At 41.0% G+C, this 14,904-nt stretch overlaps 1 protein-coding gene across 1 annotated transcript in view; it reads left to right on the top strand.

The window, feature by feature from the left end:
* FHIP1A (FHF complex subunit HOOK interacting protein 1A) overlaps positions 1-14,904 on the top strand; it is an 85,190-nt gene that overhangs the window by 34,819 nt on the left and 35,467 nt on the right. The window contains exons 2-5 of the mRNA XM_083631104.1: positions 913-1,122; positions 2,325-2,951; positions 7,529-7,687; positions 9,429-9,515. Coding sequence (XP_083487230.1) covers positions 1,018-1,122; positions 2,325-2,951; positions 7,529-7,687; positions 9,429-9,515 — 978 coding nt within the window. The 5' untranslated portion in view covers positions 913-1,017. The remainder of the gene's footprint in view (positions 1-912; positions 1,123-2,324; positions 2,952-7,528; positions 7,688-9,428; positions 9,516-14,904) is intronic.

Genomic DNA, 14,904 nt, shown 5'->3' with positions numbered 1-14,904 from the left:
ATTTTTCACCCTATAGGACGCACTTTTCCCCCTCCAAAAATGAAGGGGAAATGTGTATGCGTCCTATGGGGCGAATGCAGGCTTTTGCTGAAGCCTGGAGAGCGAGGGGGGTCGGTGCGCACCGACCCCTCTCGCTCTCCAGGCTTCAGGAAGCTATCCGCTGCTAGCGGAGACCTTGCCAGCACCCAGAAGCTTGGGGCGCGCTGAACGAAGTCGCGCGGCTCTCCCACGGCTAGCGGATAGCAGCCTGTTCTGGGGGCTGGGGTCGGGGGAAGCTCGGGCTTCCCGAGCCCCGCACCTGGGGGGAGGGGAATTTTTTTTCTTTATTTCCCCCCAAAAAACTAGGTGTGTCCTATGGGCCGGTGCGTCCTATGGGGCAAAAAATACGGTAGTTCAGTATCCTGTATCCCATAGCGTCCAGTGAGATGTCTATGGGAAGCCCACTAGCAATAGATGAATGCAATATCCCTCTTCTGCTGTTTTCCGCCAGGGATATGTAATACAGTGGTACCTCGGGTTACATACGCTTCAGGTTACATACGCTTCAGGTTACAGACTCCGCTAACCCAGACATAGTGCTTCACATTAAGAACTTTGCTTCAGGATGAGAACAGAAATCGTGCTCCAGCGGCGTGGCAGCAGCGGGAGGCCCCATTAGCTAAAGTGGTGCTTCAGGTTAAGAACAGTTTCAGGTTAAGAACGGACCTCCGGAACGAATTAAGTACTTAACCCGAGGTACCACTATACTATAAAGAAGTGAGAAGATGCAGACTTGTGTCGCAAGAGATCCAGGACCATGTGTATAATATCACATTATTCCCAGTACATATTTTAAAATCTAAGTTGTTTTACATTGCTGTTAAATCCCATACGTTTTTTTCTTTATAAATTTTGATTTTGGTTTCTTTGCAGATCAAAGATGCTCTCCAGACTTGACACTTGTGATGCAGTGATCAGCAGCAGAAGAGAGCAAAGGAAATTGAATATGGCCTCATAGAATTGAACTTTGGAGAGTTTATGATGTCCACAGGTGCGAGTGGCAGGAAAAAGCATCAGGCTGTGAGCCTCGAAGGAGTTGACCCAGAAACCTGCATGATAGTGTTTAAAACTCACTGGGCACAGGTAAAGTAGCTCAGGGAAGCTTTTCTTCAATTGGTTTTTAAAGTTGGTTGCACTGGTAAGAATCCATTCCAAAACAACAACAACAACAATCAAGAAACAACAAAAAGATTGGAAGTTGGGTTTAACTGCCAATACACAGCATGCAATCTGTTCCCTAACACTCAAGTGCATTTTCTGTTCTTGTTCTGGAAAATGGTAGAATCTTGCTCCTCCATTATTTAGTTAACATCACATGTAATAATAAAGTGGCATAGCTCTGTTTGATGGATAGGCTAGAGAAAGAGCTGGGAGATTTAGATTTAATGAAAGGAGATAAAATTTAGAATATAACTTTGAATTATCATGCTTTGACGGCCCAGTGGATTTTAAAGATAAGGCTCAATTATATATTAGTATTGGATGCAAACCTGCACATGGTTAGGCTGCTTAAATCCTATTGAAGCAGGCTTTGTGCAGGTGTGCAGACTAAGGAGATGCATTTTACAGCACCAGGCAATGATCTCTTTTAATCCAGTGTGGTTCACATTGACTGACACATGTCTACAGTCAAGTTGCCTTCCTCTGTTTTTGTCACCTGAGATCCTTCCATTGTAATGTTGGGGATTGACCTAACACACCCTCTTAGCGTTTATACAAGCAAATGATGCCACTTAATCATGGCTTCAGCTACCCAGCTCTCCCAGAAGTTGAATTAGCAAAAGACATTGTTAGTACTGAATTTGGTATTTGCAACTTGGTTGGCCAGCGCTCCCAATTTTAATGTTTTTACTTACAAGGATAGTGATCAGTGGTAGCTTGCTACATAATGTTACGAGGCAATTAAAGAACCATTGGGGTTGAAGACCAGAATATAAATACATTAAATAAATAATATTTTAACAAACCCATTAGATACAGTAGTGTATGAGCTGTTTAAATGTGCTTTCATAAATTAATTCCTATTGCTAATTTATAAGTTGTTTGCTACTTGATTAAATTATTAATCTCTGCAATCCATTCTGAGGTCCATTTTGAGAGGCACTTCGCTGCATTTGTTCAATAGATTTTTTTGTTCAATAGATGTTTTTACATTGGGAGCTTAAAACACTGATCCAGTCTAGCAATTTTGAAGACTGGGTTTAGTGAAAAATAGGATTTGAGTTAAAAGGTTAGTTAAGAACCTCTTCACTCTGATAACGAGAATGTGTTTCATGTTTCTCTAGGTGGTGAAAATATTAGAGAAGCATGACCCTTTGAAAAATATTCAGGCAAAATATGGGGCAATTCCTCCTGATGAGGCCAGCACTGTGCAGAATTACGTAGAACACATGCTCTTCCTGTTAATTGAAGAGCAAGCAAAAGATGCTGCCATGGGACCTATCCTGGAGTTTGTTGTTACCGAGAATATCATGGAGAAACTCTTCCTTTGGAGTCTCAGACGGGAGTTCACTGATGAGATGAAAATCGAACAGTTGAAGATGTATGAAATGCTTGTCACTCAGTCCCACCAACCCTTGCTGCATCACAAGCCCATCTTGAAACCTTTGATGATGTTGCTGAGTTCTTGCTCAGGAACTACTACACCAGCCGTGGAAGCTGAGCTGGTGGTTCTTCTCAACCAGCTGTGCTCAATCCTAGCCAAAGATCCATCTATTTTAGAACTCTTTTTCCATACCAGTGAGGACCAAGGAGCTGCAAACTTCCTAATTTTCTCTCTCTTGATTCCTTTCATTCATCGAGAAGGGACTGTGGGCCAACAGGCTCGTGATGCACTGCTTTTTATAATGTCACTTTCTGCAGAAAACAATGTTGTTGCTAACCATATAGTAGAAAACACTTACTTCTGTCCGGTAAGTTGCTTCTTCTGACCCTACCCTCTAAAGAAACCCCCCTTTTGATATTTTCCCCACCAACAAAGCAGAACTGAATTTATTTGGTACATTTTGTTATGGTATTGCAGAAGTGGGAAGTGGTGGTATCAGGGGGATATATCTTTCTGAACCAGTCTGTATTTAATTGTGGTCATTTTTATACTATAATTTGCTCCTCGACAGAAAACTTATCAGGAGCAAAATGAACAAATTAGGGACTAAATACATGCCATTTAGTGGGGATAATATCAAAGTATCAAAGTCTGATATTTAGGTGGCCATTTGGGTCTAATTAACGTTGGTATTAGTATACCAACGTTAACATGATATTATAATGTGCCATTTGAAGATCAGATAGTTTTTTGAATAAAACATTTGCATTAGGTGTTAAAACTGTAAAGTGTTGAAATTTTCAAAAATCTCTCCAGTTATGCTTCAGTTAAGCTAGTTACATTTCGTTTTTAAACAAATCAAACTATTTCCTCCAACTTAATCTTACTGAACTCACAGTAGCCAAGAATTAGTTGTTTTCCTTCTGCTCCACCACCTACATATCACAACGACACACATGCCAACTTGCATAAGTTCCTATGAGTTCGTGGAAGGTGATTCCCAAAGGAATCCTTTTTATTCTTTCAAGTCAGAAACTAGCAGTGTTCAAACCAAGCTAACTTCACACTTGCTGCTTCTACTCCCTGCCTCCATTCAGTTCCTGCTATCCTTTGACCTGCTGCCTCATCATTTATTTATTATATGCATATCTGGCTTTTTCAGACAAATACTTTGAAAGTGGTTCATATCAGTCAAAAAAAAATTAGGCAGGGAAAGGAGCTAGAGAGGGAGAGCACTTTGATAATGCTGGAATGAAGTGATTAATTGTGTATCCGTGTTTCTAATGGTGGCCAGATTAGACTGATAACTGGAACAAAGTGTTGAACTGAAGATGATCCAGTGAAGACCGGACTGATATTCCTTTGCAGTTGATCTTGCTATGATAACAGTTGGTGCAACTGCCTGATGCAGCTTGTTCCTGAGTGTTGTTAGGTTGGGCTAGGTTAGTTGAAATTAGTTCCTACTGCAATCCAGGGGTAGCAACTTGAATGAAATATTGGGGGGCCCAGGTAGGGCCCACGCTGCATAATCGATCACAAGATGTGGCGCATGCACACCGTCTGAATGGTAATGCCCATCAACTTTGGCGGGTCCTGGCCCCTTCAAATATTTTAGAGGGGCAGGGCAAAGGGACCTTGTCCCCTAGGTGTTGGCTCCTATGCTGCAATCAATGGGGCAAATTGGTAATGACTTGATTTGCTTTCCGTTTCAACTATGTCTGGATCCAAACCTTCCCTCGTACTTTTTGTACCAGCCCAGCCATAAGGCAGGGTGAGACCATTGCCTCAGGTGGCAGAAGCCCCACTACCTCCACAAGCAGCAGGGCACGTGGTACTGGCAGAGCAGGTAGGAGGTGGCAGTAGGGAAGGGAAGGTGGCACTTCCCATTTCACGTCAAGTGATGAGGCGAGACGTGGCACCCTTTATTCCAGGACAACAGGCTTTGTTTAGTCATTTAGTCGTGTCCGACTCTTTGTGACCCCATGGACCAGAGCACGCCAGGCACTCCTGTCTTCCACTGCCTCCCGCAGTTTGGTCAAACTCATGTTCGTAGCTTCGAGAACACTGTCCAACCATCTCGTCCTCTGTCGTCCCCTTCTCCTTGTGCCCTCCATCTTTCCCAACATCAGGGTCTTTTCCAGGGAGTCTTTTCTTCTCATGAGGTGGCCAAAGTATTGGAGCCTCAGCTTCACAATCTGTACTTCCAGTGAGCGCTCAGGGCTGATTTCCTTAAGAATGGATAGATTTGATCTTCTCAAGAGTCTCCTCCAACACCATAATTCAAAAGCATCAATTCTTCAGCAATCAGCCTTATTTATGGTCCAGCTCTCACTTCCATACATGACTACTGGGAAAACCATAGCTTTAACTATATGGACCTTTGTTGGCAAGGACAACAGGCAAGTAGGTCCAAATATCTGAGAATGCTTTTCTTTCTCCCCCACTGCCCTGGTATACAAAGAAATGAAATCAGATAGGCTCAAAATAAGTTGCATAGTTAAGGAAAGTTTTAGTCTAAAATTAACACAATAGTAGCCTCAGCCCTTTTTGACATTATTTTAAAGATCCTCCTGGGAGAGTGTGTGTCGAGAGTGACAACATGGGTCACAGCATGTAAACAACTGAATGATGCATTATGAAACAACTTTCTACCCTGTTGCTAATGAATCTCTTTAAATGTATATCAAGATTACAGTTTTACTTGCAAGCACTGAGTAATAAGTCTCTAGCATAGACATTTTCTTGTTGACTTCATTTAAATTGATACATCTAAAGAGTACTCATTTTTTAAAATTGTCCCCAAGGTAGATACCCTTATTAGATCCATGCTGTAACTTCCATAATTACATTTGCCAATTAATTTTTAGAATGACTTTTTACTCTGAAGATTAAAGCAAGCTGTATTAACCTTCAAACAGTTGGGGGCCTTGAGTGACAAAACACATTCCTAATTAGAATGATTGTCTTAGTGTGTAAAAGGTAGCTAGCCCAAGTCTATAATAAAATATCAGAGTCCGCTCCTGAGGGCTGCTCACTTTTTAAAGACCCATAATGTGTTGGTCTTGTGAGTTTGATCTTTGCAGTTCGGGGAGTTCTATACTGCCTTCGCGAAAAATCAGAATGATGCCGCAGGGATCTGGTTAGCATCCATCGTTCACTCAGGCAAAAAATACAGAATGATTAAAGGATTTCTTTCACTGCTATTTGCCCGTGAATGTAATAAAATAATCTAAATTCTGATTCAATTAAAAGAAAGCTTGGCGTGATATTGTACTGAATGTCAAAATCCCTCCCCTGTAATTAAAATAATGATAGCTAGAGTGCAGAAGCAAGCATACAACCTTAGGCCATTCCAGAATGTGTGCCCTTATGCAAATTTCAACTAGTTGAAAAAGCAGGTCAGCCCTTCTAATGCTATGGACTTCTTAGCAGCCCCCTGTGTGCAGAGACACCCTTGAGCAGGTCTAGAGTACTGTGGATTGCAGCCATCCTGCAACACTATATTAAATATCTGATGGATGAGCTGTGCAGAGCTGACATCATGCAAGAAACAGAGGATAAGCAGAGTGGAAGGTCAAAATTGCTGCATGGGCAAGCTGGGGGTTACCTTAACTTTTGAAGCATTTTCCTAACTGGGAACTGCATGAGTAGGCAAGAGAAAAGCAGTGTATCATACTTGGGGAAGAATTCTTTGTTTATTCTACTTTTTCTTTTTCCTTTTGAAATAACTTAAAGGTTACTTGGGGCAGGATAGGAAGAAAGTTGACAACTGTCAATAATACCACTACTGACAAACGGTAGCTGTCTGCACTAGCTACGTTGGGGAATAAAATTGTTGTGTATTTATTGGATTGTCTACATGACTAACGTAAAACCCAACCATGCAGGAATGTTGCCATAGTTAGTCTTTCTAAAAGTTTACTCTGACAGACCATAGCTTCTTTTCACCCCCACAGTTCTGTTAATTGTAGCTTGGGTGATGGAATAAGCGAGTAAAGAACATAATAGATGCAGAGAAACACACATTGGCAGTCTTTTTATGCCTGTCAATCAAAAAAAATTAATGTTTCAACTTGGTGCCTCTAGAAAATCAGGCTTATCATCCCAGTACTCAAAATGATTTACAAGTAGAATAGCTTTAACTGGCTCTTGTAAAACTAAAGTTGCATGACTCGTAATATATATTCTTCCCATGTCTTTGCATCGATTGTTGGAATAAGGCTAAGAACTTACATCCACCACTTCCCGTCAATAACTATAATGTTTTTTTTTTAAAAACCACATAATTCCTTTTATGGCTTCTGCCTAGACTGGGTATTTACATTCAGAGAAAAACCTGCAATGTTCCACCTAGTATTCTTTTAGTAAGTCTTGCTTGTGTTGGTCCAAGGGTCAATTGCATTCATACTAATATAGATCGACATGTGTAAGCATACAGTTATGGTTAGTGTACTGAGCATGGATTTTGTATATCCATTCCAGAAGTAGCACTGTTCTCTAGGCAGAAGGTGGTGGTAAGGCTGTGAGAACAAATTACATAAACTCTTCTGTGAGTACGTTGTTTTCATTGACACCTACAGTTTATATTTTAGAAACAGATGAAAAATACAAATTGCGGAAGCAAGCACACCTTCCGTTTTTTTGTTAAAGCAACCATATATCATGCAAGCTGAGCTGTTATAAACATCTAGAGCAACAAATTCTATTTTATTTGAGTGTCCTGTGTCTACTGTGTGTTGCCCACATGTTGTTGATAGTTTACATACATGTGTCTTCCTTTTGATGTTTAGTGCTCTTAACAACTAGTTCTGTTTGTTTACTTAACTTGTTTGTTTATATTCCAAGAAATCTCAGTTCTGTCTTAATGAAAAGCTTATCAATGATGCAAACACTATGTTTAAATAGTTGCTTTCTCTCCCCCTCCCTTTATGTTCTTCAATTCAGGTGCTAGCCACAGGCTTAAGTGGCCTATACTCATCTTTGCCTACAAAGTTGGAAGACAAAGGAGAAGAATGGCACTGTCTGCTGAAAGACGACTGGCTTCTTTCTCCAGCTCTTGTCCAATTCATGAACTCCCTTGAGTTCTGCAATGCTGTAATACAGGTACTGGACTCAAGGAGAGAGCCTGCTTATGAAACCAGCCTTTTAAAATATGTGGATGATGTCCATTTCTGCTCTTCCATTTGTTGGAGGATTTTTAATCCCATGTCCTCTGCTAACAAAAGGCGAGCAAAAAGCAATTTTTGCTGATTCCTTTTCCGCCCTGCATCCCTCACCTTCCTTTTCAAATATATATAGGGGACAGTGGGGAAGGTAGCATGGGAGGAGGAAGGAGAAATGGGTGCAAATAGTTTTCATTCCCTTCTGTTACCAGAGGTCTTAATGCGATCAAATGCTTTTTGATGAACAGAAGGCGTTCTGTCCACATTAAGGGCACAGTTGAATCAAACCCTATGCTGTGATTATTTACATTTCATATAATTAATTATTCGGTTTTGATTTCAAAAGAGAGCAAGTTTCTTGCGAGTATGGGCAAGTATTAATAATTGTGATTTATATAACAAATATTCCTCATAAATCAGATACATATTTCTTTTTATTAACATTGCCCTCTTCCTAAAGATGGTTGACTGAACACCCTTTATTGATTCTAAAATCAAAGATTTATTTCTCAGACAGAACATTGTGGTTGTCTGGGCTAATTATGCTAGTTTATGATCAGGTTCTCATAACAGTAAGATGCATGCACACAAATGCACCCCAATAGCTGTGAACCATTTTCATTGTGGTTGAGCTGATCAGGAGGTTAAGTATGTTTCACGAATCTAAATTAAATTCTGTTTGGTCTTCTCATGTTCTTTGTTCTTGATTATTTCTTAATTAGATTTTCGCTCTTTTGAGTCTTTGTTCTTCTCCAGTCTAATGATAAAATCACATTTTATATCTCTTTGATGCTGTGCTTGGGATTCTTATTGCAGCAAGGCTGTTCAGTATCTATAGCTTTATCTGAGTTATGCAACTTTGCTCAGTTTCATTTGTGAAAATACAGGATGGAAGTGTATGTATATGCAATGTAGAAAAATTCCTGTTTTTATTCTTTTTACAAAAGTGATCCATGTAGGGGGAAAGGGTCCTCATTTTGCCTTTCTTTCTTTTTGACTTCCAAATTCAGAAAGCTGTCTGTTCTATAGCAAACATTTATTATGAAGTTGACTAAATGTATTGTATTATAAAAAGGCCTTTGAAAAAGTGTATTTGCCAGAAAAGTCACCAGGTGCCTCACGCGGTCTGTTTCTGTGTTTCTCTCACTACAGAATAGTAGTTGCAGAAAAACTGGTTTGTTTGAATTATTGAAATAATGTTGCTATGTATTGAAAAGCTGAAACATAAATAATGGTCTTTCTGTTGCTTCATTATAATTTGATAAATTTAATAGTAGCTTGGCCATTCTAAAATGACCTCAGTAGGCTGCAATGTACACTTGGGTGTCTATTAATCTATCATCTTGCACCATTAAATTGTATGACATAGGGATATGAGCCTTTTGATCTTTACTTACATATGAATTAATTTCCCTTAAATATACCGCCCAGTTCTACATATGCTTATATACACGAGTAAGCATATCTTGAATTTAATAGGGTTCTGTGCATAGGATATAAGCTATAGTTTATCTCTTCATTTGTGTAAAGATGGTTGGAGGACTTTTATCAGAGGTTAATTATTATTACTATTTAATTTTTCTGTGAACTTCAGAAAAATATGTTAAATAATAACTTAAGATTGATACTCTAGATGCCTTTTTGATTGAAATCCCATGATCACTCTCCCTTCACTTCTTTAGGTGGCACATCCTTTGATTCGGATGCAGCTTGTGAATTACATTTATAATGGTTTTCTGGTACCAGTTATGGCCCCAGCATTGCACAAGGTCAGTGTTTTTCATATGTTTTTGTTTTTTTTAAAAATCAGCAGCCATTTTCAATGTCTTAAGAATATTACGTGTGTGGTGAAGATGGACCAATCGAAGCATAACTACTTTAGCCCAGTTTCTTTACTTGAATTACTCATTAGACATCTGCTGATATAGCAGCAGAAGGTCACATCCCTCGAGTTGCTATTTGATCTATAATCAAATACAAAATGTTTGCCTGGCTGAAATCATAGTAATTCAGAGAAACATGGCAGGTAGTTCTGCTAGCGAAGTGAGTATATTTGAATAGTTGACTTTAAATTGACTTGCTGATATAATTCTTAAAATGGTTGTTCACAGTGGCCAACCAGAGTCCTATGGGAAACCAGTAAGCAGGACCTGTACACAACAGCACTTTCCCTATTCTGCCTCTGACAGTTGAGGTAGAACATAGCCACTGCAGCTAGTAGTCACTGATGGTCCATTAAGTTCTAGTATGTCCCAGAGTTCTAGAATCCAATTCTTCTACACCATGCACATTTTTTTTACACTTCTGTTATCTCTCCTTTTACTTTCCTTTCCTCTAAACTAAAAAGCAACCAAAGTTGTAACTAGGCCTGGGTGACGTTGGGCTTTCAACATCGTGGTGTATCACCAACCAAACATCGCGGTTTGAAAAAAGCTCCATTGATGCCAGGTGAAACTGCCGCAGCTCTCATTGTGGGAGCTGAGGAGCTTTCACCCCAGCGCCTCGCGGGCTGTGGCCAGTACAGTTGGTCTCAGCCTGCTGCTCAGCCGGGGGAGATGGACAGGCTCCTGCCCCCAGCGGAGCCAGTCCCGAGTCCCCTGCAGCTTGCACTGGAGCAGCAAGGACCGTGGGGCTCCTTGCCAAGCTCCCTCTGCCTTTGCTGGCATGGGGGACGGGCGAGCTACCTTGTCCGCTTGCCATCCACTCTCCGAAGACGGACCAAGCAGCAGTAGCCAAGCGCATGGAACCTGTCAGGCTCCATGCATTTGACTGTCATCGCCTTTGCCCACACGGGTGTGCAGGGGTCATTCGCCCTAGCAGGAATGACACATCCCACCCTCCCGGGCGTGGTCTGCAACGTGTGGCATGCAAAGGCACCCTATCCTGCTGGAGGCTGTGCTCCCCAGCTAAGCAGCCTTGACCCAGCTCCTACTCGTGTACAAGTAGGGCCGGGGATCTCTCAGCTGGGAAGTGGAGGCTTCGTACTCCCCAGCTGAGCAGCCCTGATCCCTCTCCTACTCACATGCAAGCGGGGGCAGGGCTCTCCCAGCTGGGGAGGGGGAGCACTTTTACGGAGCCCCCATCCTGCCGCTGCGAGCCGATGGCGGGTCAGCAGCTCTGTAAAACTGCTTGGCTGAGGCAAGGGCAGCAGTTTAAAGAAGCGGAGGACGGAACAAGCTGTACTCAAGAGTGGTGACTGTTTCACCAGCGATATATCACTGAGTGAAGCTGTCATCACAGTCTGCCCCACATACCAGTCCTGGATGATATATCGATATTGCCCAGGCATAATTGTAACCTTTCATCATAGAGGAGTTGCTCTGTCCCCTTGGTTGCATTTTTGGGAAACTTCTCCAGTTCTAAAGTATCAGGTGACCAGAGCTGTACACTAAGTATTCCAACCATGGTCACACCATAGATTTGTATAACAGCACTATGTCACTGACAGTTTTAGTTTCTTTCCCGTTTTAATGATCCCTAGCATGGCATTCACCTTTTCCACAGCTGTCACACGCTGGATCAATGTTTTTTATCAAACTATGTACTATGACCCCAAGGTCTCGTTCCTTGTCAGTCACGGCCAGTTCAGACCCCATGAGAGTATCCATGAAATTAGGATCTCCCTCGCAGGTATCATTGAATTGCTTTTGCCATTTTTCTGCTCACTCACCCAGTTTCACATTTGAATTCCTTAAGAACTCTTGAGTGGACCTGGTGATTTGTCAGTATTTGCTTTGCTCATTTTTATTTTGTGAGGAAGGTTCTTGTTGTGACTATTTGCCTCAGATCCCCTTCCTGTGGGATTTAGTTCAGGGGCAGGGATCTGCCCTATATCTTCACAGCTTCTTTCTCTGCAGCATCGATCCATGACACCCTCCCATTTTAAACATGTTTTGGATGTGTTGCCTAAATGATTGTGATATATTCCAACTGCAATCCATCAATCTTATCAAGTTATGCTTTGGCAAACTTGAGGGGGAGAATGTAACCTGGGGCCTGGCAGCACATCTGAAGTATGGAGTGGTATTTCGGCAGCGCATTGTCGCATTGCTTCAGCATGAGCGCTTCAGCTGTTTAAATGAGAGATTGCTGTGACAGTCTCATTAGCATTTGAAAGGCTCTCAGTTCAGCCTGCCATGTAGATAATTAATAGAATTATTAATATTGCCGAAAAAGTGTCCTTATTTCCTTTGGATTTGTCAGTGTGTCCTGTCATCTTTACCTGTCAAGACTTTTGAGCTCTTTCTTTTCTTGTCTCATCACCATGTTGGCACAAAACAAGTACAAATAAAATTAAATGTCTATGTATGTGTTTTCAAATGGTTTATGTACTTGCAGAGAAACAAAACTTTCCTTCTGGGTATGAGGAAAAATAAATAAATCCTAGGAGTGAATGTGAACCGAGGCATTATCAGTACCTTCAAAGGACTTCCCTGCATCTGGATCAGAAATGCAGGGAGTTGAAATAGATGATCTTTGTGATCCCTCACAACTCTACAGTTCTATGATTCTGTGTGATTTGAACACCAGAACTACCTGTTCTAAGTGGTTAAGTTCTACTAAAAAGAAAAAAGAAACATTTGAGCAGTACTTCTGGGAAGTATGTTTGAGCACTTTTTTATTTTATATGGCCAGATGGTACAAATACCAATGCTTCTTCTAACTGAAGCTTTGGTAAATGAAGAAAGGAGGAAAAATAAACACCAAAGTCCAAAAGGCCAGTTTCTAATGAAACTTGTGATCATTTCATTACTGGTAAGACAAATTATAGATGAAGTCGTCAAAGGGTACAGCGTCCCCTGCGAATAAAATTTGCTGTCTAGTAATTAATGTAGAATTTTAAAAGTGCCTTCTGTTTCCTTGTATTAAATATATTAACATCTGCAGAATGTCTTCAGTTAGAACTTCTGCCACTTCCAGAGATGAGCTACCACCAACCTCAGTGGTTTTTTTTTTTTTTACTTCAGCATGGATTTTTGTTTTGTTTTGTTTTTAAAAATCTACTTTTGCAGCTGTAATCATTACTTACGTGGGTGTAAGTCCTATTGAATTGAGGTTATTTCTGAGTAGACATTAGCGAGACTGCACTGTAAATGGCTTATTGTCTAATCTAGCACTAGAATTATATAACATTTATTTATCAAATTTATATCCCACGCTTCTTCCCAGAGGAGTGCAGGGAAGCAAGCAATAATTTATAAAACAATAACAAAGCATCTTAAAAACAGTTCCAATACGTATGTAGACTGGGAAGGATCTCAACTTAGAAAGGTTTTTTGAAAAAGGAAGGCACTGTAAAGACAACAGAGATGGTGCTCATCTAACATTCCGCAAGAATATTAGATTTCAAAGCATTGGTGTCACAACACTAAAGGCCAAATTCTTATTTTGTGTGGATCGAACCTCCTGAGTTAGGGGGTAAATAATAGAGGGATTGGTGTAAAACCTGCTCAGATGATTATGTAACCACTTCAGTGGTATGTTATTAGAACCTCCCAATAAGAATTGTTATAATAAAAAAAAGAATGTTTGGGGTCCCCTCCTACCCCCCAGCCAAAACTGTAGCTGTTATCCTAAAGAGACAGATGACATCAAACAGCTGATAACTCTTCTCCCTTACTGGATTAAATTAAAAGTGGTGGTATTCTTAGATCATTTTTTGCCCTTGTTACCCCAATGTATGCTGATCACATGTTAATTTTTAGCAATGTCATTTGCTGTATCTTTTTTAACATCTTGGACAGAGAAGGTTGGAGTGTGCCATCTAGTGGATCTGAGGGGAAACTAAAAGGTGGCTGAAACTAAAATGCTCAATCAGATATAAATGAGTTAACATGCATGTGGATTCTTCACTTTATTTGCTTTTTTCATAAACTTGTTTAAATACTAAACAGGTGACACTTACACAATAATGACCTTTGCATTCAGGATAGACAGCCTCTGGCTGACCCAGATAAGGAACACCTTTTCACTATTCTGGGACAACTCTTTTTTATGTTACCAAACCATTTGTAATCACCAAGTAATTTGTACTGACTTGATGGTGTTTTCTAGCTATCTCTCTCACCCACCTGATTTTTTAATATATGGATAAATTAGAAAAAAGGACATTCCAGATCTCACCCAATTTCTATCTCTAGCACCCCCCCCCCTCAACTTACTAAATTAAATGGAAGCACGTTATAATAGTATTCTAATCTGGTGAGGATGCACTGATTTTCAGAATACTGAATTTTGAATGACAGAGGCTGCTGTATAACTGTTAGGCCATAGTTTGTCTCATTTTTCTCTGGTACTCATTTTGCTGGTGGAGAAATACGGAGTCTCCATTCTCCCGAAATTCAGCCTACAAAATACACTTGCAGTCTTGTTTATTGTAATTACTTTATAGTTACTCCACCCTGCTCACCCACCCAGGTCTCAGTGATACAAACCAGATCAGCCTCCTCATCCATAATCAGATCAGGGCTGAGAGTGGTTTTACTTAAGAGTCAGCCTGGCATTCAGCAACAGCAGCTGGAAACCAGAGGGCTGGCAGATAGGACAAAGTTTGATTTTCTTTTGGAACTTGCATGTGTTAAGTGACTTTTGAAGTGTGAACTCCTACTAGAGATATGGTGTGTGTGATCAGATCTGGACCATCAACTTCTGCTTCCGTGCGCTCTTCATCTCAGCATGCCCACACAGACTGTGGAGGAAAAGGTAGAATCTAGTATGCTGTCTATACTGGAATATTTGTTCATCTTTCTCAGTATTATCCAATCTGATGGATGGTCCCTCTCTGGGGTCTCAGGTAGACATCTTATCATGTTCTGCTGGATCATGTTCTGCTGGATCTCTCAGCGGCCTTTGACACCATCGACCATAACATCCTTCTGGACCGTCTAGAGGGGCTGGGAGCTGGGGGCACTGTTATACAGTGGTTCTGCTCCTTTCTCCTGGGCCGTGTCCAGAAAGTGGTGGTGGGGGATGAGTGTTCAGACCCCTGAGCTCTCACTTGTGGGGTGCCTCAGGGTTCCGTCTTCTCCCCCATGCTTTTTAATATCTATATGAAGCCGCTGGGAGAGATCATCAGGGGGTTTGGGCTGGGTGTTCATCAGTATGCAGATGACACCCCGCTCTACCTCTCCTTTAAATCAGAACCTGTGAAGGCAGTGA

Source organism: Podarcis filfolensis, assembly GCF_964270895.1.
Source record: "Podarcis filfolensis genome assembly, chromosome: 9".
NCBI lineage: Eukaryota > Metazoa > Chordata > Lepidosauria > Squamata > Lacertidae > Podarcis > Podarcis filfolensis.
The sequence above is the reverse complement of the archived record's forward strand: the minus strand, read 5'-3'. Positions and strand labels throughout refer to the sequence as shown.